The 21,125-nt window shown below is 40.7% G+C and overlaps 1 protein-coding gene across 2 annotated transcripts in view; it reads right to left on the bottom strand.

The window, feature by feature from the left end:
- Nucleotides 1-500: 500 nt before the first annotated feature.
- TXLNB (taxilin beta) overlaps nt 501-21,125 on the bottom strand; it is a 36,795-nt gene continuing 16,170 nt past the window's right edge. For both annotated transcript variants that reach the window (XM_060114887.1, XM_060114888.1), the window contains 6 exons: nt 18,310-18,504; nt 16,309-16,428; nt 12,487-12,561; nt 5,587-5,679; nt 3,367-3,462; nt 501-2,120 (listed from right to left, as the gene is read on the bottom strand). In XM_060114887.1, coding sequence (XP_059970870.1) covers nt 909-2,120; nt 3,367-3,462; nt 5,587-5,679; nt 12,487-12,561; nt 16,309-16,428; nt 18,310-18,504 — 1,791 coding nt within the window. In that variant the 3' untranslated portion in view covers nt 501-908. The remainder of the gene's footprint in view (nt 2,121-3,366; nt 3,463-5,586; nt 5,680-12,486; nt 12,562-16,308; nt 16,429-18,309; nt 18,505-21,125) is intronic.

Below are 21,125 nucleotides of genomic sequence, written 5' to 3'. Positions count from 1 at the left end.
AAGGCAAGGGGCCGAGTTGTGTAGGAGAAGCAGCTGCAAGTGGTGAGCAGTCTACTGCTGTGATTGTTCCCCCATTTTTTAGGGCCTCTTTTGGCCATCTTTGTGTCTATGTGCTCTGTATAGCCTTGCAATCTAACCCAATGCTGTTCTGTCATTTAATCCATTGGTTGAATTTATTGACCTACCATTGGGTTACTTATTTTTACCCAACATTATGTAGCCTAATATTTGTGTTCTGAACCTATTTCTAATTCACAGAGCATTAGTCTACTGTAGTCCCAGGTGCAAGTAAGAGATAATTTTTTTGATAAGCATCTAAATATTCTGCATGAGAGAAAGCCAAAAACAGATGATAGAAATGTATGTGTAATATATATTTGCATATATGTGTATAAAATATACACGTATATATAAGTGCATAAGCACATATATGTATATATTCATACATATACATATACACACACACACAATGTATATAATGTTTAAATGGAACCTGGTCATCCATTACTTACTATGGCACTTATTAAACTCTCTGGAAATAAATAAAGCATCACATTTTCAGTATTTATATATTGTGATGGGAGTCTTTAAACACCAAATCTTACTGTTGATTAAGAAATTGAATTAAGTACCATCTTAATGGCAAATTAATATAAATTTGCTACTCGTATGTTTTCTTGCCATTTGAGAAAATTATCCTATCAGTGTTAAATAGAAAAGCTCCAAATCAGTTATAAATTGAGAACAAATAGCAAAGGCTGAAGGTACTCCGCATAACATATTAAAATGTCTTGATTCTAAATAAGTCTCTTCCATTAGACGTCCCCAGCCCTTAATGCCTCTTTCAGGAGACAATCTGTTAGGACGATGGAAAGTCGGGAAGAACAGCCTCAGAAGGCAGAGGAGGCTTAGTCGACTCCTTCCAGATTGGTGTCGGCCACTTCGGGCAGCGGGGGCCCAGCTGAGGCCCCTCCTGGCAGCCCCTCTGCTGCTGCTGCTGAGGGCTGCCTCCTGGGCTCACATCTAGACTCCCCAGCTGGCACATGCTCTCCCGCTGCGGGCAGCGGGGCACGACCGCCAGCCTCCATCACCCATAAAAAGGCCTCTGCCGCAGGCTCCGGGGCCTGGCCGGAAGCTGCTGCTTCTGGCTTCCGGGGCTGCGTGTTGGCCTCCATCTCCCGTAGAAGCGCTTCTGCCAGAGGCTCCGCGGCCTGGCTGGAAAATGCTGCCTTTGGCTTCCGGGGCTGCGTGTTGGCCTCCATCTCCCGTAGAAACGCTTCTGCCGGAGGCTCCGGGGCCTGGCTGGAAAATGCTGCCTCTGGCTTCCGGGGCTGCGCGTTGGCCTCCATCTCCCGTAGAAACGCTTCTGCCGGAGGCTCCGCGGCCTGGCTGGAAAATGCTGCCTCTGGCTTCCGGGGCTGCGCGTTGGCCTCCATCTCCCGTAGAAACGCTTCTGCCGGAGGCTCCGCGGCCTGGCTGGAAAATGCTGCCTCTGGCTTCCGGGGCTGCGCGTTGGCCTCCATCTCCCGTAGAAACGCTTCTGCCGGAGGCTCCGCGGCCTGGCTGGAAAATGCTGCCTCTGGCTTCCGGGGCTGCGGATCAGCCTGTGGTCCAGCAGGGGGACCATTGCCTTGGGCCTGTGCTCCTGACCCTGATCTGAGGGGAGGTTCTGCCTCGTTGCCTCCCTCCGCCTCAGCCTGAGGACTTGGGGGTTGCAGGGGACTCCCTGAATGGCATGCTGGGCTCAGAGGGGCTTGTTCCAGCCCCATGAGGGCCGTGCCACCGCCCCCTTGAGGACTGCTGACTTCTGTTTGGATTTCTTTGGACGCCTCGAGGGTTGACTCTGGACGATGAATGACCATGAAGGCCGCGGCCAGATTTTGCACAGCATTGTGAACAACGTTGGCTTCCTCCGCATCAGCCTCTTCACCCACGGAGGTACTTGACTCTGGCTCGTCGTCGTCAGAGGTGAGCTGACCTTGGTCATCCTTTTCAGGCATTTTTGTTTCTCTAATTTTTTTATAGAGTTCGTTTCTCTCCTCTTGTAAAGCTCGGCAGAGGTTCTCCAGCCTTCCAATTTTCATCACGAAGCACTCATATTCTTTAGCTCTCAATGCTTTCTGTGATTTAAACAGACACACACACACATAAAACGACTTGAAAAGCCAAATTGCCAGGATGCTCTATGGAGAGAAGCAAAACCATTTGTCCAGGAATTTGTCTGTTAGGCTCTGACCACAGGGTGGTGGCTGGACAGATACTTGGTCAGGGACATCACTTCTAGTTTTGTACTGTGTTGGAGACTGGTAGAATTTTAAGGCACGTATTCTTTTCTTTAGAATAGAGAGTTAGCAAAGCTTCTCTCTGCTTCAGTCTAGGGCTTTAAAAATCTTATAATAGATGAATTTTCTGCTTCTAAGACTTAGAAGGCGTAAGTAGAAGTTTATGGCAAAATGATTGAGATGGACTGGGTCTTGGCCATCAGCAATGCCTTATCTGTTCTGTAGATAAACTGCTCTATGCTAATCCAGCAACTGTTTGATTTATGTTTATGAATAATAAGCACATCTCTTTGGAATTGGTTGCAATTTGGGATGAATTGTTAGAACAGTAATTATATCCAGAGAAACTCACCACACACTCATTCATGATGCTGCTTGAACTGTTCAGTTCTCCTTTTCTCTAGAAATGTTGGTGTGTTTGTGCATGAAATCATCTTACTCCTTAAGCCCCACCTTTGTGCTAGTCTGTACCTTTTAAGACTTTTCTTTTTCCACTTCTTTACGTGGAGAGGGCTTCACCTGAAAGCCCTGCCTCTCAGGTTAAGGACCATGTATCTTTGCCTTTATGGTCTCAGAATCTCCAGAGCCTGATGTAATATCAGTATTTAAATGCCTGTTGGAGGAATTAAACAATATATCTCCGTATCTGTCTATAAAATAGCACATACCTTGGGTGCTTGGGCTAGTGTCTTCTCTCAGTTATGGTCAGATCCACTAATTAATTTATTCTGCGCCTGTAATGTGTCAGGCACCAGGGAAATTCAAGGACAGGTAAAACACTCATCCTGCCTTTAAGGAATTCACAGTCCAGGAGGTGTGGTGCTGCTTTGGGGACAGCTTTGGAATCAACAAGTAGGCGTGTGACTTAGGGTCACAACACTCTTTATGAGTCTGGACCTGAGACTAAATTACTAAATTGACGTTTGCTCTAATTATTTTTATTACAATATCATATACCACATCCCAGAAAAATTCAGCTCTTTTTCAAAAGTAATTATTTTGTGGTATTAGACCATAATTATTTTCTGAGTATAAATATATTGACCAGACAAGGGAAGGTGAACAAGGGGAAAAACTTCCTCACCTCTTCAATCATGTCCAACAGAGCTTTGTTACAGTTCTCAAACCGAGCTTTCCACGTGGCTGTGTCCTTTTCCAGCTTCTTCATTTTCTTAGTGGTCTACAAAAATGAGTGTTTTAATGTTCATTCTGAAGAGTTAATATATCAAAGAAACTATCAGTTCCGTATGTGACTTCAAGAAAAGTCCTTTCGTTACTAGCTGCTGAAGCAAGCAAAAATTCAGTGTCAAGAAATGATGACTGAGTGGAGACTCATGATTTATTTTTGAATCATCTCGGTCAGTGGTGAACAAGCTTACTTGCACCAGAGCCAATTAAGGAGACGGGAAAACTACTTAAGGCCTTTCTGTTTTGTCATTGCTTTTTCCTTTGTTTAAAATAAAAATAGCCTTATTGAGTTCCAAGAATAAGCTTGAAATTTAGATTATTTACTGTACTGAATGGAAGACTATTAGTGAGAAAGTCAGCCTGGCTTTTCAGATGTTAAAATGTTGATAATATCTGGGCACATCTGAGAAGTAGCCACACAAAGGCAACTTTCTGCTTTCTCAGCCTTCACATTTGTAGAGTGCAGTAGGATTCACAGAATGTGATTACATGCGTTATTGCTTTCATCCTTGAGACAGTCCCCCAAGGAGGGTTCTGTTTTCACCTCCATTTTATAAAAGGGGAAACTAAGGTTCAGAGAGGTGGAGGAGTATTCAGGTGAGTTAGCAGAAGAGTAGGGCTGGAGTTATTTCATTTAATGCAACATGTGCAGAGTGCATGCTAGTTGCCAGGCTGGGGCTGGGTGTAGGGCATCCAGAAGTTAACAAAATGCAGCCTGGCTTTTTCAGACCTGAAACTACTCACGTTCCTGGTTATAGGATCTCCTCTCTGCTTGCCTGAAGTGAAGGACAAGGCGTGTGTTCAGGTGCAGTTACCCTGGATGAACCACACCTGGGCACTGGCTGCTTCATGCTAACCTGCCTGAGGCGGGTCTGCTTGGAGGCTAGAGGCTGGGCCCAGGCAGTTGGCCCCTGGGCCCTATAGAGAAGCTACGTGAGCCTTGAGTGCTTTTTTATTTTGATCATTTCTTAACTGAGTTAAACTTTTAAAAGTCATCAGCCCCTTTAGGAATTTGATGAAATCCATGGGACCACACCTAAAGAAATGCAATATGCATATCAAATTTTTTTGCTAATTCTGCTAAGAGTCTATAAATGAACTCCAGATAGAAAACTCCTCCTTTAATATTTATTCCAGTCTTAAAACTATGTAATTTTGCAATAAATAACAGCATTTTTCCTACTCTAATATTTATTCCAAATTAAAACTCTATAATTAAAAAAATTTTTTTTAAATGGATGGATCCATCGTGGAGAGAAAGCTGTAACTTTTAACAAATGTTGGCCCATTAAGTTTGCTCATGAATTGTGAAATTTATCATATTAGTTTATGAAAATTTTTTCAAAGAATGCTTTCTACACTTAAAAAGGGTTAATGCCAGTGCCTGTTCAGAAACACAATTCTGATGCTGATTTTATTTTGGGAAGACACTGAATTAAACAAAATGTAAACAGTATGTCCAGCAATAATATTAGCACCTCATATTTGTAAAAGACTTTAAAAAAGTTTAAGACCCTTAAAAATACATTAACTTATTTGAACTTCACAATCTTGTGAAGTAGGCAAGGGAAATCGTTTCTTAATTTATAGATAAGGGGGAAGTTAAGTGAATTGTTCACCGCTACTTGATGAGTAAAAACACACCCAGACTTCATCTCCTCATTCAAGGCCCTGTCCATTATATCTTATTACATATATTCTCTTCTGAGAAGGATCCTATGAAATGGTATTTTCTACTCTTAACATTCTGCTTTTGCATATTTGTATGAAAATTAATTTTTTTAATCTTTAAAAGATTAGTTTTTAACTTCAGTATAAACAACATAATATTAAATTTCTAGCTCTTTTCTTTTTACACCTCTCCATGGCCTAGAAAAAGAAAATATTCTTCCTCAGTGTGAAAATGTATCCTAGTGTCTTCAAACTCTTCCTAAGACTAATTCACCAGATACTTAGCAATAAAAAACTACAGTCCAAATCTCATTTGCATGTATAAATGTTTCATTACTTCATGAAATGCACTGAAATATCTTAGCAGGAGAACAATGAACCCAAAGGAGTGTTGCCTGTCGAACTAGAAGATGTCAGTATTTCGTGGGGGATAAGCAATACTCACTTTCTCCATTTCCTGTTTGAAGGTGGCAAACACTTCATTGCTTTTTGTCAGTGTGCTCTGAAACTCTTCAAACCTTCCGGAGTAGACAGTAAGCTGTAAACAGGGGAAAGAGCAGATCTGTTTTAGGACTGCTTTCAGAATGCTCCCAGAACAAAACAACATGTCATTGTTTATTATTTGAGAAGAAAAATGATTTAAGGTAATTTTTAATACAATGTTAGTGATATGTTCAATTCTTTTTACTACGAGATCAGCCCAGGTCAGTGAGTGTGATTGAAGTACTTCTTTAAAGAAAAATGAAATAATAAAATATGTCATCACCATTTCATTATAACTTTTACCAACAAACATTTTTTGAGCACTGAACATAAGCACGGACTCTGTGTACAAAAGCATTTAACCTGTAGTTCCTGTTTTTGAGGGACCTGCACTCCTGACAGGAAGATAATCCCAAAGGCAACTTGATTATAGGACAGTGAATACAAAGTACCAAGTCAGTTAAGTACTGATCAGAGAAGGAGGTGAGTGTGGCAGGTGATCATTTGAGCCACGTTTTTGTGGAGAAGGTGAGCCTTGAACTTGGTCTTGAAGGAAGCACAAATGAAGACAAGTATGGGCCAGACATGGACTAGGGTTGCTGCCATTATGCAGGTTGTGCTATTATAAGCAATTGTCATTTCCCTTTTTGACATTGTGGTTTTGTGTATTTATGAATACAGTGTTCTAGCCAACAGCAGTTAATTGTCCCTTTTCAACAAAATCAGTTTATTATACCAATTTTTTTATACATGGAAATAATGGGCCTTGAGGAAGAAATGCCTTTTTCTAATTTGCACCAATAAAACATCGTATGGGTTAGCTTGGGAGTATGGAGAAGAGGCTTTGTACCTCCACATCCTTAATTCTGAGGCTTGTATTTGGGGTAGGAATAGGGCAGGATAGGGAAGGAGAGTGTATAAATACTTGATTGTTACTGACAGTGATACAATAATAAAATCTTGCTTTTGAAAATAATTTTAGGATAGCACGTTTTGAGTGAGTGGAGATTTAATATGGATGATTCTTGTTTACTAACATGGAAAGTTTCCATTTTCAAATGAGACTTTGGTACTCTTGACTGTCTGGAACAGCCTCAAGTCCTCAGTTGGGCGCCATCTGGCTGGTGGTACTTGTGAGACTGTCCTTTCAAAGGCAGAGAAGAGTGACTGACCGAAAGCCAGTAGGTTGGAGAGTTCCCAGTCTTGGGGATGGGAGTTAGAGGGAGTGTGTGGGAATCAAACAACCCCTAGAACCAAGAAAATTTGCTTATCTCGAATGGCTCATTCTCACATGATTCAGAATAGCAGAGGTTTTACTGCAGTACACAAGAACAACAAAATAACGTAAAACTTTTCATAGGACACAGATTTTCCCAAGTCAGACAACAGCTGACCATCATTTTGAAATCAATCATTAACTCTATGGATATGTGATAAAACTTGAGGTAACTCTAGTGGCCTAAAATTTTTCTCGTGATTCTTTGGCATACAGATTTAAAAAGACAGGGTAAAGTGGCAGAAGGGAATTCGTGGCCAGGAAGGTACCCTAGGGTTTTACACACATAGTGCATAAGACAATACAGCTGACCCTTGAACAGCTCAGGGAGTTAGGGACACTGATCCTCCATGAAGTGCAAAATCTGTGTATAATTTATAGTCAGCCCTCTGTACTCCCGGGTGCTCATATCTGCGGTTCCCCATCTGCCGATTCAACCAACCTTGGATACTGCAGTACTATGGTATTTACGATTGAAAAAAATCGACGTGTAATTAGATTCAGCACAGTTCAAACTCATGTTGTTCAAGTGTCAACTGTACTTGATCATTATGTGCAATGCACTCTTGACATAGTCTATTTAATTGTTTCATTTTTTCCCGAAGTACTGGCTGAGATCCACTGAACTGATTTCAGGGTGCATGAATAGGTCAGGTCCCTCAATTTGAGGGTAAACTCCTGTGGGACTGGCTGCCTGTACTGCCCGTGGTCTCGTGGTGTAAGGTGGGGAGAGCTACCCCCCAGCTGATCCTCTTCACCTATCACAAAATCCATTCATTTGTATTTTTTGGCCAAGCCTCCTGTTCACTTCTTTTCCTTACTTTCTCCTCTTTCTTTTTCCAGCTTTTCAGTAATTCCAGCAGAAGTACGGGGGGTTCACAGATGTGGTCTCCTGAGCTGGTCCTCCCAGACCCTCTCCTGCAGCCCTCTAGTTGTAGGCTGCAGACAGGAAGGGAAGGAGTGGGCACGTGTGCGGTCCATTTCACCTGCGCAACCTTGACAGGCTCAACGGGGGCAACCACACCCACCCTGGCCAGCTCTCTCCTCATTCTTTGGGCAAAATGTTCTTTTTTTCTTGTTTTTCTTTTTTTTTTTTAATTAGTTTCTGCTTTATAACAAAGTGAACCAGTCATACATATACATCTGTTCCCTTCCCTCTTGCGTCTCCCTCCCTCCCACCCTCAAAATGTTCTTTTGGTGTATAAATTGGGTAGATGTTGTTTCCCTTCCCCACGTTTTCTTGTGGTGTGGAGAAGACAGATATACCAGAGTTCTAAGGAGTAGTGTCTCACTTCATTACCACTTCTGGCTTTTTTCTAGTGACCATCAACTTTTTCTCTCTTTTCATCTTTTAAATTGGATAAAATACACATAAGATTTGCCATCTTAACCATTTTAAGTATATAGTTCAATATTGTTAAGTATATTCACATTGTTGTGCACCCCAATTTCCAGAACTTTTCATCATGCAAACTGAAACTCTACACCTGTTAAACGATAGCTCTCCATTTCTTCCTTTTAGTGACTGTTTTAATAGTCTGCTTTTCTTCCTATTTGACCTCTTTGTCATAGGTGGCAAAACCTGTATGGACTATACTTTTCTCAAGTAACCACCTCTGACACTCTTTATTGATACGAGCTAAAGTGCACACTTCCTGTTTACTTTATGGATATGTGTTTGGTCACATTTTCCCTCTCACTATTATGCTGACATGATGCATGTTTGATATGTCATATTCCCTCTTTCACTTTGGTATTTCAGGGAAGCATGGAAGGAACATCCAGAGGTCTTCCTCAGTATTTTTACCAGAGGCAGAAATAGAAACAAACTATTCTAGGGTTAGTAACAACAGTTGCCCTGACATTTCACTTTTAAATGGGCAGAGTGGCACACACATTCTTTTACCTGAGCACAAATTGTAATTACAAACATTCATAGCATATATGAAACAGAAGTGTGTCCAGGAATTGTCTTAGCCAACTTGGGAGATTTGGTTTGGGAAGTAGTCCAATTATAATAGTAATTGCAGAGGAATCTCCTTTCATCTTATATAGATAAGGTGAGGCCTTCTGAGATTAAAGACTATGATTACCCATCTTTAACAGTTGACTCACTGATCTTTCCCCTGGGGTAGTATTTTGTGTCTGTGCTGCTATGTTGTGTTGGTATTGCTGACTTCCCACATCTACTGCCATCTTCATCCTTATCGATCCAATGAACACTCTATTTGTAGCCACAATTGCATCCCATTGATCATCTCTGACATTTACTCTATTGCCTTGGTTTGTATAATTGAAAGCTAGACATCTCTTCCCTAAGTGAGAATCATGCCCCAGATTGGCAAGCTGTTGTCTTATGACTGAAAAGTGACTTCTGCCTAGGAAAACACAATCTATCCTTGATATTTCCTTTGCTCAGACCATAGAAATGGAGACTAAGGCCTCTCCTTCCTACCATCCACCTCCTTTAATTGTCAAACCAAAGGAAGTGTTTGAGTGCTTTGCAAGATCATCTGTGATAGACTTTGTTTTTCAAGGTTTAAACATTTAAAAAACATAATGCTGATATTTTTCACGAGGAGCTCATTTAAACATTATTACACATAGGGATTTGGGGCCTCTTATTCTTTGTGATGATTAAGTAATTATTGCAGTTCTGAAAATGCCTTGAAGACAAAAGAGATAGACAAGGGAGGGTCCTTACAGAGAGAGCCACGTGCCATGGAAAGCAAGGTGATGGAGGAGGCAGGGTTATCTAGTTTAGCTGAGTTCTTCAGCTCTGGATATTCTCTACATTCATAAACTAGAGCTGAACATGTTTTGAGATCATCTTTTCCAGTGGTTCTTAAACTTTTTTTCAAATAAAGACTTCTTTTGTCTCATATATCACTATGTGGATCCTTACCTATGAAATAATACTAATATTAGCTCATACAGTAATCAGTTGTTAGCATTTTAATTAATATTTATCACTAGATTGTGAGTTTAATTAGGCAGGGATTTTTGATTCTCTTATTAAGTACTATATTTCTAACATCTAGAACTATGCCTAGCACTTAGATGCTCAGTAAATATTAGTTGAATTAATTATGCTTACTATGGGGGCAGGCACTGAGCTAAGTGTTTTTTTTTAATTGTTGAATGTGTCTACTCTTTTTTTTAATTAGTTAATTTATTTATTTTTATTTTTGGCTGTGTTGGGTCTGTTGCTATGCATGGGATTTCTCTAGTTGTGGCGAGCGGGGGATACTCTTTGTTGCGATGCATGGGCTTCTCATTGCAGTGGCTTCTCTTGTTGCGGAGCACGGGCTCTAGGCGTGGGCTTCAGTAGTTACAGCACATGGGCTCAGTAGTTGTGGCTCACGGGCTCTAGAGTGCAGGCTCAGTAGTTGTGGTGCACGGGCTTAGTTGCTCCGTGGCATGTGGGATCTTCCCAGAGCAGGGCTCGAACCCGTGTCCCCTGCATTGGCAGGTGGATTCTTAACCACTGTACCACCAGGGAAGCCCTGAGCTAAGTGTTTTGAGTGTATAACTTGAAAACAAACTGCATATACTACATGTTCATTAACTCATTTTCCTTCTATAAACTTAATCAAACATATGAATAACTGCCATCCATGCTGCTAAGCAAAAGCTGATATAATGTCAGAAACAACTACATTTTAGATAGTAGCTGCTGCCTTATGTGCTGTTAGGTTTTGGAAATACTGAAAAGTAATGGGCCTCCCAGAGTTCAGAGGACTCCAGCTTGGGATCATTGATCCATTACAACATTCTTATTTTACAGACCAGGAAATTTAGGTCCAGGGAGGTTTAGGTGAGCTGCACAGAATCAGACAGCTTCACAGTAGAAGAGCCAGGACTCTGACCTTGGTCCCTGGGTTCGACCCAGTATCAGGGATGAACGAGGAACACTGGCAAGTCTAGAACCCTGGGTCATACTTTTTCAAACTTGAGTGGGTATAGGTGGGAAATTGGATCACACTTTTATGTTATTTCACAGGTCATTAAAGACCTAGATTCTGATACCAGCCAAATGAGTCACTCTCTAGCCCAGAAGAGTCTAATGGTATTAATCTATTCTTCATTTAGCATAGAGGAGTAGAGATTGCTTATAACAGGTGGAACAATGAATAGCTTCAAGTACTGCCTGTTGTACCCCTCAAGGCTCTGTGCTGTGAATGGGACAGAGATAGAGCCAGAAGCCCTGACTTGCTTCTCTGGACTCTCCCCCCACCAGCACCCCCATCACTGGACAGTGAGGTCACACCTCCTTTCCCCCCTGCCTGCCTCTGGTTAGAAAACTGCCATTGCCTGCCACCCACCCCACACCATGATATGATGTGTTCCGTGACTGCCTAAAGGATGACCTTGAGTTTGTAACTTTAGAGTTTAGTCCTTCGATTCTATTAATAGTGAAAAAATATTACGGTTGGTATTTCTATGTCATTAATATTTTAAAACTATTTTGATATATTAGTGGGGGAAACAATTCATCATTGCGTTTTGTACACACATTGGAAAGGTGTGCTTTAGGAAGGTTAGATATCAAAATGTTATTTATGTTCTTGTCTGTGTAGTGGTATAATTTGTGATTTTAAGTTTCTTGTTGTTCCTACTTTCCTTTTTGAAAAATGAACACGTATTCATTGAACTGGTTCATTCATACGGTGAAGAATTTTTTTTCACAATGAACAAATATTCAGCCGTCAGCACATAAACATTTACAAGTGAATTATTCAAATCTTAAATTAATGCTGCCCAGTTTGGAAGGCTTCTGATTTTCTCACTTTCTGTGAATTTGCTCTGTGAGATTTTACAGTCCCTTTAGCACTGGGGCATTTCTCCCAGCAGGGGAGCTAGAGCCCCTTTGTGGCCCGGCCTGTGGCAGGATGGCTCTCCTGGAACCCGACAGGGAACGTTTGCCAGGAGGGGCGGAGCCCCAAGGGCACCAGAACGATGGACAGGCCTGGCTTTCCTCCAGAGCCAGCTGTTGCATGAGGCTTCATTTTTGAGCCTGAAATACGAATTCCCATAGTCTAATCAAAACATACACATAACATCACGAAGCCAAATCAGAATGGTTTCTGACATCTGCCATCTCTAATCATGTGGCACTGACCAGGCCAACCTCTGATAGCACAGAAACGTGGGTGCTGACTCTATTTTTCTAATTTCCTTTTATTATAAATCATGTCAAACAAGTAAGGAAATTTTCAGTCTTGACAATTATAGAGGGTGCATCTGGACCATTTACATTTTACCCTTACCTTGACAGGTTAATGGGGGAGGAGAGAGAGGACATATGAACAGGTAGGCGAGGACCTGGCCACCAGCTTATTCTGGTTGACCCTCATTTGTATTGATATGTCAGCAGACCTTTTGACTAGAAGTTGTTGGTGCAGAGCATTTACTTTTCTTAGATATAATGTTGTACTATTATTTTTACTTAAAAATAATAAATATGAAGTTATTCTTCATTTCCAACTCCTGTCCCTACTTCCCCTCCCACATGGAAGGCCTCTTGCAGACTACCTTTGGTTCACAGCAAGGAGGGCATACCCATGCATTGTCCCCCTACTTCACCTGAGCCTGCAGGACTGTCTCTTGTTCCTTCAGCACTTTGGCTTGAAGTTTCCACTCTGCTGCCTGGTTCAGCAACTGTGAGAAGAGAATGCATGGAAAGACTGTCAACTTATCTTTTAGATTACCATTTGTTGTAACTTGTGTGTAAACTTAATTACTTGCTAAGTAAGCCTCTTAAGTAATTTTGGGGGAACTTTGTAAAGAATCTAAGAAAGCTAAGAAGACAACTAGTTTAAAAAGTTTGATTCTCAACTAAAAATTAGTGATTCCAATGGGAAAAAAAAAAAGAGGAAAAAAGTCTCCAACTCAAGCATGAATCACACGAAATTCAACCTCCCACCAAATTCTGGACCCGTCTGTAGCAATTCTGGCCAACTGTCATTCAGCCTCTGCTTGAACATTTCCATAATATTCCCACCTGGGACATTGTTGTGAGCAACTGATCCTTTATATTAAACCCAACTGTTCCTTTATATTAGACCACTGTTCTCCACCATAGTATGCATCAGAATCTCCTCAGGAGCATGTTAAACTGCATATCCTTCTCAGAGAAAATAAGTTAGGAAGTATAGGATGTGATTAGAATCTGTACTTAGAGCAAATACCCAAGATGGTTTGGATATTGGTGGTCCATGGATTATACTTTGAGAAACACCAGGTTAAAATTTGACCTGTTACTCCAAATCCTATATAAGGTTTACAAAAGAAGTCTCACCCCTCTTCTGTAAGGCAGCCCTTCAAATACAACCAAGGCCCTCATGTCAAACACGATCAGAACTGGAACTCATGGGTTAAACTGAAAAAGTCGTTTTAGGCGTAAAAATGACACATACATATGTAAGACATGTTATTTTAACTTAAGATGTATGTTCATTTATTTATCAGTTTTGATGTAGGGCTGTGATCTTTGTTTTGGGTATATATCTTCTGATTGGAATTCGGAGGGTTTTTGCTTGTTTTTACGAGAATCATATCTATAATATGGCATATAAGATTGATAATTTTTTTAAAACAATACTGCTAGAACCTAAAGACCTAAGATATTTGTAAAGCAGCTTGATTGGATAATTCTCTAGAGTTTTACAACTTTCTTCCAGTCTTTTATAGTTGCTCACATCTAAGTTGACAATTGTGGTTTTGCTATTGGCCTACATCTAGGCTTTCAAATCATTAAGCATAGTTTTTTTTTAGAAACAACTCTTTCTTTTAACACATATTTCATCAGTTTATGTATCATTCTGTGGATTTACATAATACAAAACCAAGGATAACTGGGAAGAAAAGGTTTGGGAGCAAAGACCCGATTCTTAGTAAGCTCTATCTTACTGAACATGGGCAACCACGTGTAGATATTCCAGAGTGGCTAACTAGCCCCAGGATTCAGCATGCTGTGGGCACCTGTCAGCGTGCTTCCAGAGAACGGTGAACATCATGGATAACCTGGTTAGTCAGTCAGGTGGCTGTCAGTTAAGAAGTTTCTATTTTATTTCAACATAGGCTGATATAATTTTTTTTTGTTTATTCATGTTGTAAAAAAAATGTTCATTTTTGCGATCAGAACCTAAAATAATAAAATCATTATTTGTAAAAACTTGGAGGCGTCTTTTTTCTTATCCAAGTTAGTCTTGACCTCTCCATCTGTAAAAGGGGGTTGTATATGTCCCTCCATGCCTCCCAGTGAGCAGTGGGGATCAATTGTTATAGAAGTGCAATTGACTCACTGTAAGAGAGGTCTGAGGCAGCTGCGGAGTGGAAGACCTGCAGCGCCCCCTCTGGCCGTCTGAGCTGTGTGGCTGCCATGTACACGGCCGGCCCCTGCTTGACACACGGGGGCCCTGTTGTGATGGGTGGTTCCCGATGAAGAAGGAAGAAGGAGGCTGCCTGTTCTTCTTGAAATGAGGAACGGCCCCTCCCCTCCCCTGCAGCTCTGACTTGATATTTCATCACTTTCAAAAAGAAGTGTCAGAGCTGGAACCCAGGAAGGTAGCCGCTAGCTTTGAAGAACTGAGGGGGACTACCTTTCTTTGACTTGTACCTGCTGTTTTGCTAAATCAGGGAAGGAAAAGAGGGCAGCATGCTAGTTTCTTGCTAAGGTTGAGTCACTCCGTGGCTGCCCCCCAGTCTCTCTCACATGAATCTTTACCTGGTTGTTCCTCTGTCATGCCTCAGATATTAAATACCAAAGGTACTGATATTCTGTAGGAAGCATATTTTACCTGAGAGTAATTACATCCATAGTGGAGTATCCGTTTTCTTGGATTCTGAATAATAAATAAATGCCTTATTTCTTACTTTGAAAGCTAGGTTGTAGATGGATCTAATAAATTAATCTTTTTATTAAGAGCACATGGACATCTGATTTGAAATTGTGCAATGTCCACCAGGTTATGTTCTCCAGAATTCATCCTTTTGTTGCCAAGTTTGAAAACCGAAGTTTTAAAAAAGCTGCTATTTTAACAAATTGAAATGATTATTGTCTGATTTTAGGTAAATGCAGAGCTTGTGATCAATTGTTAAATGGCTACATTTGAACAACTGGTCCATTGACTGTGTCAAATCTCTCTCTCCCCAGCAACAGACACGTGCTTTAACTCATGCCTCTGAAACACACCTCTGAGTGTGATGTACTATCACAGAGCTTGGGCTCTGGGGACAGATACACTGGAGACGTGACCAACAGAGCTTGGTCACTTAGCAGTGTGTGACCTTAAACAAGTCACATATCCTTTTTGAGCCTCAATTCTCTCGTCTGTTTTGGAGTGTTTGGGGTTAATGAGATGTCAGTAAAAGCCACCACTCAGTTTCTTAAACCAAAAACTCAGGAGTCATCCTTGACTCCTTCCTTTCCTCACTGTCACCATCTTCCTGTTCAAAGCCTTGCCTGTTGGTTTTACATTAAACACATAACTTTTATCCACATCCAGCTCTCCTGCTCCACTGCCACCTCCCCAGTCCAAGCCGTCATCAGATCTTGCCCAGATTGCTGCCTGGCTCTCTTCTTGCTTTCTTGTCCCTCTTTAGTTCACTCTCCACCTACGAGCCAAATTCAGCTTTTGCAGATGCAAAGCAGATCATGTCACTTCCTTTGCTAAAACTACCCAGTACTTTCCTATTACATTTAGAATAAAATCAAACTACATTTCAAGCTTACAAAGCTATACCATTTGGCCCCTGTTTACGTCTACAGTTTTATTTTGAAATTTTCTCCCATGGGTCAACCTGCTCTTGCCACCCTGACCTTTTCCACTTTCTGGAGGATGCCACGCTGGTTCCAGCGTTAGGATCTTTGTCTCTTCTGCAGACACTGCTGCTGGAGACCTCCTCTCTGACTCCCTCTTACCAGGCAGGGCGCAGCTCAAGCGTCCTCCTCTCGGTAGCCCTTCCCGAGCACCCAGTCTAAAGTAGGTCCTCTCTTTCTGCCCCATTCGAGGTTCCTCCTTATTTCCCTAGTAGCACTTACTATTATCTGCAATTATCCTTCCTTATTTGTTTTCTTGTTTATTGCGTCTCTTCCCAGTTTGATTCATGCTGGAGTGTGGCCTTCTCCTTCTTGTTCACCGCTACACCCCAGCACCTAGAAGGGTGCATAGCTCATGAAAGGTGTTTGAAAAAGGTTTGGTGAATGGATGCACGACTGTTTTCGGTAAAAAACAGCGTAGGTACAGTGTTTCCTACTGGGCTAGCCAATTTCATTCTCCAGGGAAGCTTAGGCTCTTTCTCCATCAGTCTAGCGCTCTATGACCGTTGTCAAAAACAACATTCTCAGGGGCTCTCTGACCCCAAGGCAGACCAGACAAGCACACAGACTCAGGTGATAAGTACATATTCCTTTTCACGTTTGTGTCGTTCCTCTGCTTCCTTCATCATTTCTTGCGCCTGCTCGAGTTTTGCATCCACCAGCTTCTGCTGCAGTTCTCTGTGTTTAAATATTTTGTCCAGGTGCTAAGGAAAAATAAAGTGCACGTTATCCAGCTTGACTTATTATTGGTGCTGAAAAAAATGTAAAAAAAAAAAGTAATGTTGACCTAAACACGTGTTCGCTGGGTTTTAAGATTTAAAAAAAAAGGGGAATAAATGCATTGGCATCAATTACGGTTTTATATGAACGTCATAAATTGGTGGAGTCCCCTGCATTTTGCACTACACAAAAGTGGCTGCAAAAGGTGGAGGTGCCAGAGTTCAGCAATGCTAACTCCAAAAGGTCCGAACAGTGTTTTTCTAAATTTGGTAACTATTAGAGATGGCGCTAGTAATTACGCTAGGCAGCACAGACAGTGATGTATGTTGCAAGGGCTACAGCACTATCACTTGGTATTTTGGCTCTTTCTGTGAATATAAAACCACTTTTAATCACAACATTAATTCAGTTTATCATGGTGAATTCTCCTCTACCTGCTTGCCTCAAAGGGTGGTGAGGAAGCCCTGAGATAACAGCCCGTGGCCTTGGGTCTGGGACTGAAACAGGAGCCCCTGACATCAGCTCTGTTTCTCTGGTGGGCAAGACAGGGCTGAGGGTCACAGGCGAATTGACACGCAGATGTGTTACCGCCTCCTCCATGCCTTGTGACCTCTTGACTACCTTGGTGAAGAGCATCTTCCAACTCTACCTCAGTGTGGAGAATTTCTTGGTCATTAGGAGGTCCCATTGGCAAGAGGACATGTGGAATTCCATCCTTGGGCCTTACCTAGAACCAATCCTAGGAATATACAACTAGTCTACCAGGCCATTCCCATATGAGGTCTCTCTGAAGAGTATGGACATTTTCTTTTTCGCTCCTTCCCTTTTGTTTTCTCCTGGACCTCCACTTTGGAGCAGGATTGATCTTCGTGACAAGATAAAATGGTAGCATGGCATCATGGCTTACTGTGAGGAGTTTCTTGATTTACCTAACTGCTATTACCATCTTCTATTGGCTCAGGTTTTTTCTTGATAAAACCTTAGCATGTTGCCAACAGGGCTACTTTGACTATGTTATATTACATTTTAAGGCAGATATTTAAAATTTGGGTGGGATGGGAAAAGGGATATGATATATCAAAATACTGAGGGGGCATCTGGAGTCTTAAAAACATATTGAATATTAAAGTGTAATTTTGAAATAATAAAAGATCCTTATAGTCCCCCTAATGTAAACCATTGACAACAAAACTCTTTGGTTTTGTTGTCTTTGGCTTTTGTGTCTATGGATAAGTGATTGAAAACTCTGGCTTTTGTGTCTATGGATAAGTGATTGAATCTCGTAGCCTCTGCTTCCCATCTATAAAATGTGGATAATATGTTATCATCTGGTGCATAAGATTGTTGAGACAATTAAATGACATATTGTATATAAAGTATAATACTTAGCACATTGCCTGGCACAAGCTAAGCATAAATAATAATGCCATTATTACTATAATTACTATATAGTAATATTTTATATATTATTTGATTGTGGGGTGTATACAATGCAGACTTTTAATTTAGATGACATAGTACTTCTTAAGAGGGAGTGTGTGAGGTATTTCTTGGTTCTGTAGAGAGAGTTTCAAAAAGGCTGAGAAATATTATTTTCAGGAATAACTGTGTTTACGGCCCACCACTTTCTATTTGTTACCTTTGCCTTGCAGTGATTCCAGTTTTGAAGAAATCCTGTATGACTTTCAGCCAGGTATTTTGTAATACCATCTGTTTTTATTTTGGCTAGTAAAAGAAATCCAATCCTAAATATTAATCAGTCGAGAGGGCTGGCCATAACTTTGTCATTAACCAGGTTCCCCACCTTCACAACCCAGATCCGGTTTTATATGCAGTGCTTCTAGGTTGTTTGATGTGGTTCTCACCTCCTCTCTGAGCTCATACTGATCAATGATGCTTTTTAGTTTCTCTGCAAGCTCAGTGTTCTCCTGACAGAGCTTCATGTTTCGCTCACTCTGCTGCTCGATCTGGGCCTGGATATCTGTGAGGGTGCTCTGGAAATGACTTGTGATCTCCTTCCTTTTCTCTTCTTCCTCACGTGCCCTCTGAAGGGTTTCCTCCTGGGGATAGAAAGCAAACTCTTTTGTTATGCTGGTTTACACGCACCAGGGTTTACAGAACTCAGGTTTGGTCAGTGAAAGATGAGTGTGCAGGGTAAGAAGGATGTTTTTCCCTCAGCTCTCTAGAGGTAACATTGCTCAGCCCCAAAATAAATGTTTGAGCAAAGGTTTCAGTTGTGAATACAGGGTCACTCAGAGCAGGTGCAGCAAGGGCCTTGAATTTGATAGCTGGTGATGAGTAGGCTTGTTTTAAAGACAACGGGTCCCCTGTTGAGTGAATAAACTGCAGGGATTTCTAACAGACATGCAGCCCTAAGGTTCTGATCTCTTGGCTGTAGCCTGGAAAAAAAGGCCACTTGGTTTTACTGATTGATGGGACATATCACGTGTTCCTTTGGTTTGGTATAGAAAGAAGAACAATAGATCTTATGCCTCTATAAAAATGATGGCATATTAATCACATAATTGTATTGCCCAAGTTTTTTAAATATAAGTGGTCACAATATAAATTTTTTTTTAGTTAAAAAAAAACTTTCATCAAAAAGCTTGAAAAGGAAACTAAGATAACCATAGATGAATTACAGCAATTCAAGAATGTAAAAGGAAATCTTAGAAAATATGCTGGATATTTTTTAATATATATAAATTTATGTATTTATTTTTGGCGGTGTTGGCTCCCTGTTGCTGCACGTGGTCTCCCTCTAGCTGCAGCGAGCGGGGGCCACTTTTCGTTGCGGTGCATGGGCTTTGTGGTGGCCTCCCTTGTTGCGGAGCACAGGCTCCAGGCGCGCAGGCTTCAGTAGTGTGGCTCGTGGGCTCCAGAGTGTAGGCTCAGTAGTTCTGGCGCATGGGCTTACTTGCTCCACGGCATGTGGCATCCTCCCAGACCAGAGCTCAACCCATGTCCCCTACATTGGCAGGTGGACTCCTAACCACTGTGCCACCAGGGAAGTCCCCTGTGCTGGATATTTTTTGAAGGAACAATCATCCATTGTGTCACATAGGGTAATTGAAATGTTCAGTGTAAATTTTGAATTTGAAAGCAATATTATGTTTCAAATCTTCTTTAACTCTAAAATGAAATATCTAATATTCCCCTCTTCTACTTTGCTAACATTTAAGAATTGAAAATTAACTTTTATATCATTTCTGTTCTCTTTTCTCCTAAATCAGAAGTCCCCCTTCATTGCTAACTGCTGACAATGTACCCAAATTTCTCCCATATCGATATTGAGAATTATTTGCGTTGTACTTATTCCTCTCATTCTTTTAAAATAAAAGGGCTTAATCTTGCTACATCATACCAAAGATAGAGACACTGCTGACAAGTGAAACAGACATTTTAGGATTCCTTTAGTTCTGATTAATTGTTATTATGAAAGCTTGCTTCATTGTTGGCAAGTAAAATTATACTGCATTTAGTTGCCTACCATGATCAAATTATGTAACAGGATTTTTAAAAAGAAATGCTGATTGAAACAGAGGTAATTGTGCAAATCTTTATTATTACAGTAGAATAATGTGATCAAAATAAAAGTTGATGCTGAAAATACAGGCTCTGGAAATATTTTAATATATCATTACGTATCCCCTTTCTTCACAATATTTGCATATTTTCTAACTCTAATATGACTCCTGATATCAGAATCATAATTTATTCATGGTATAAACAGTTATTGAGTGGAAATTTCTTGGGGATATTGTAGAAGAAATCTACACTTCCTAATCTGAAGAAATTAACTATCGGAGATGTTATTTCCCTGAACTTTGAATGCTAACACTTACTGTATGTATTTCACTAAAAGTGATTTTGGCGTCTGTTAAGAGCAGTTGAATATACATGTGATAGTGATTGTCTCCTTATTGTTCCCAATTAGTTTAGAAGCCAACAACCTCCTAGTCGTAGAATTATACTCCATGATCTGAATGTCATTTGCATTTATAACTATTCCATCCATGAATGATTGAGTAAATGAAAGGACCACCCCATGCTACCCAGCGAGTCTGAGTTTTTCACTGGCCACTGGCTAGAGAAAGAAGGTATGGCTGTTAATATGGCATTAAACACATGTCAGACCATCATAGCACCCAATCCTGGCCCACAGAATGGTGTCTTGCATTTTACATTACATTGTTTTTCAATGAGAGAAAAATAAATGTACTGCAATCATAAAATTTGAGTCCACTGGTAAAGAAAATGCAATCATTTGGACAATGTCTGAGATAAAATTTTCTTTATCATGCACAAAATTCAAAGTGAAAATTAATAATGAAAAGAAAATTGAGGGACAAAATCTGAAATAACTAAGAAAACTTTTCAAGCATCATTGTGCATCTTAGAACCTGTGCTGTGCCTGGGACACAATCCATGGGTATTCAGTATATGTTTATTTAATGAATCAGTAAATTATTAATTTACATATAGACATATGAATAGCTTGAACTAGATGATTCCTATAGTCAAAAATTGATGTAATTAAAAGGAAGAAGTAGGCAATTTCACAATTATAGTAGGAGATTTTTTACACCCATCCCTCAGCAATTGATAGAGCAACAAGACAAAAATTCAGTAAAGACATAAATGATCTAGAGCTAATTTTTACTTATGGAACATTACACCT

The sequence above is a fragment of the Mesoplodon densirostris genome, chromosome 12 (assembly GCF_025265405.1).
Source record: "Mesoplodon densirostris isolate mMesDen1 chromosome 12, mMesDen1 primary haplotype, whole genome shotgun sequence".
NCBI classification, from domain to species: domain Eukaryota; kingdom Metazoa; phylum Chordata; class Mammalia; order Artiodactyla; family Ziphiidae; genus Mesoplodon; species Mesoplodon densirostris.
The sequence above is the reverse complement of the archived record's forward strand: the minus strand, read 5'-3'. Positions and strand labels throughout refer to the sequence as shown.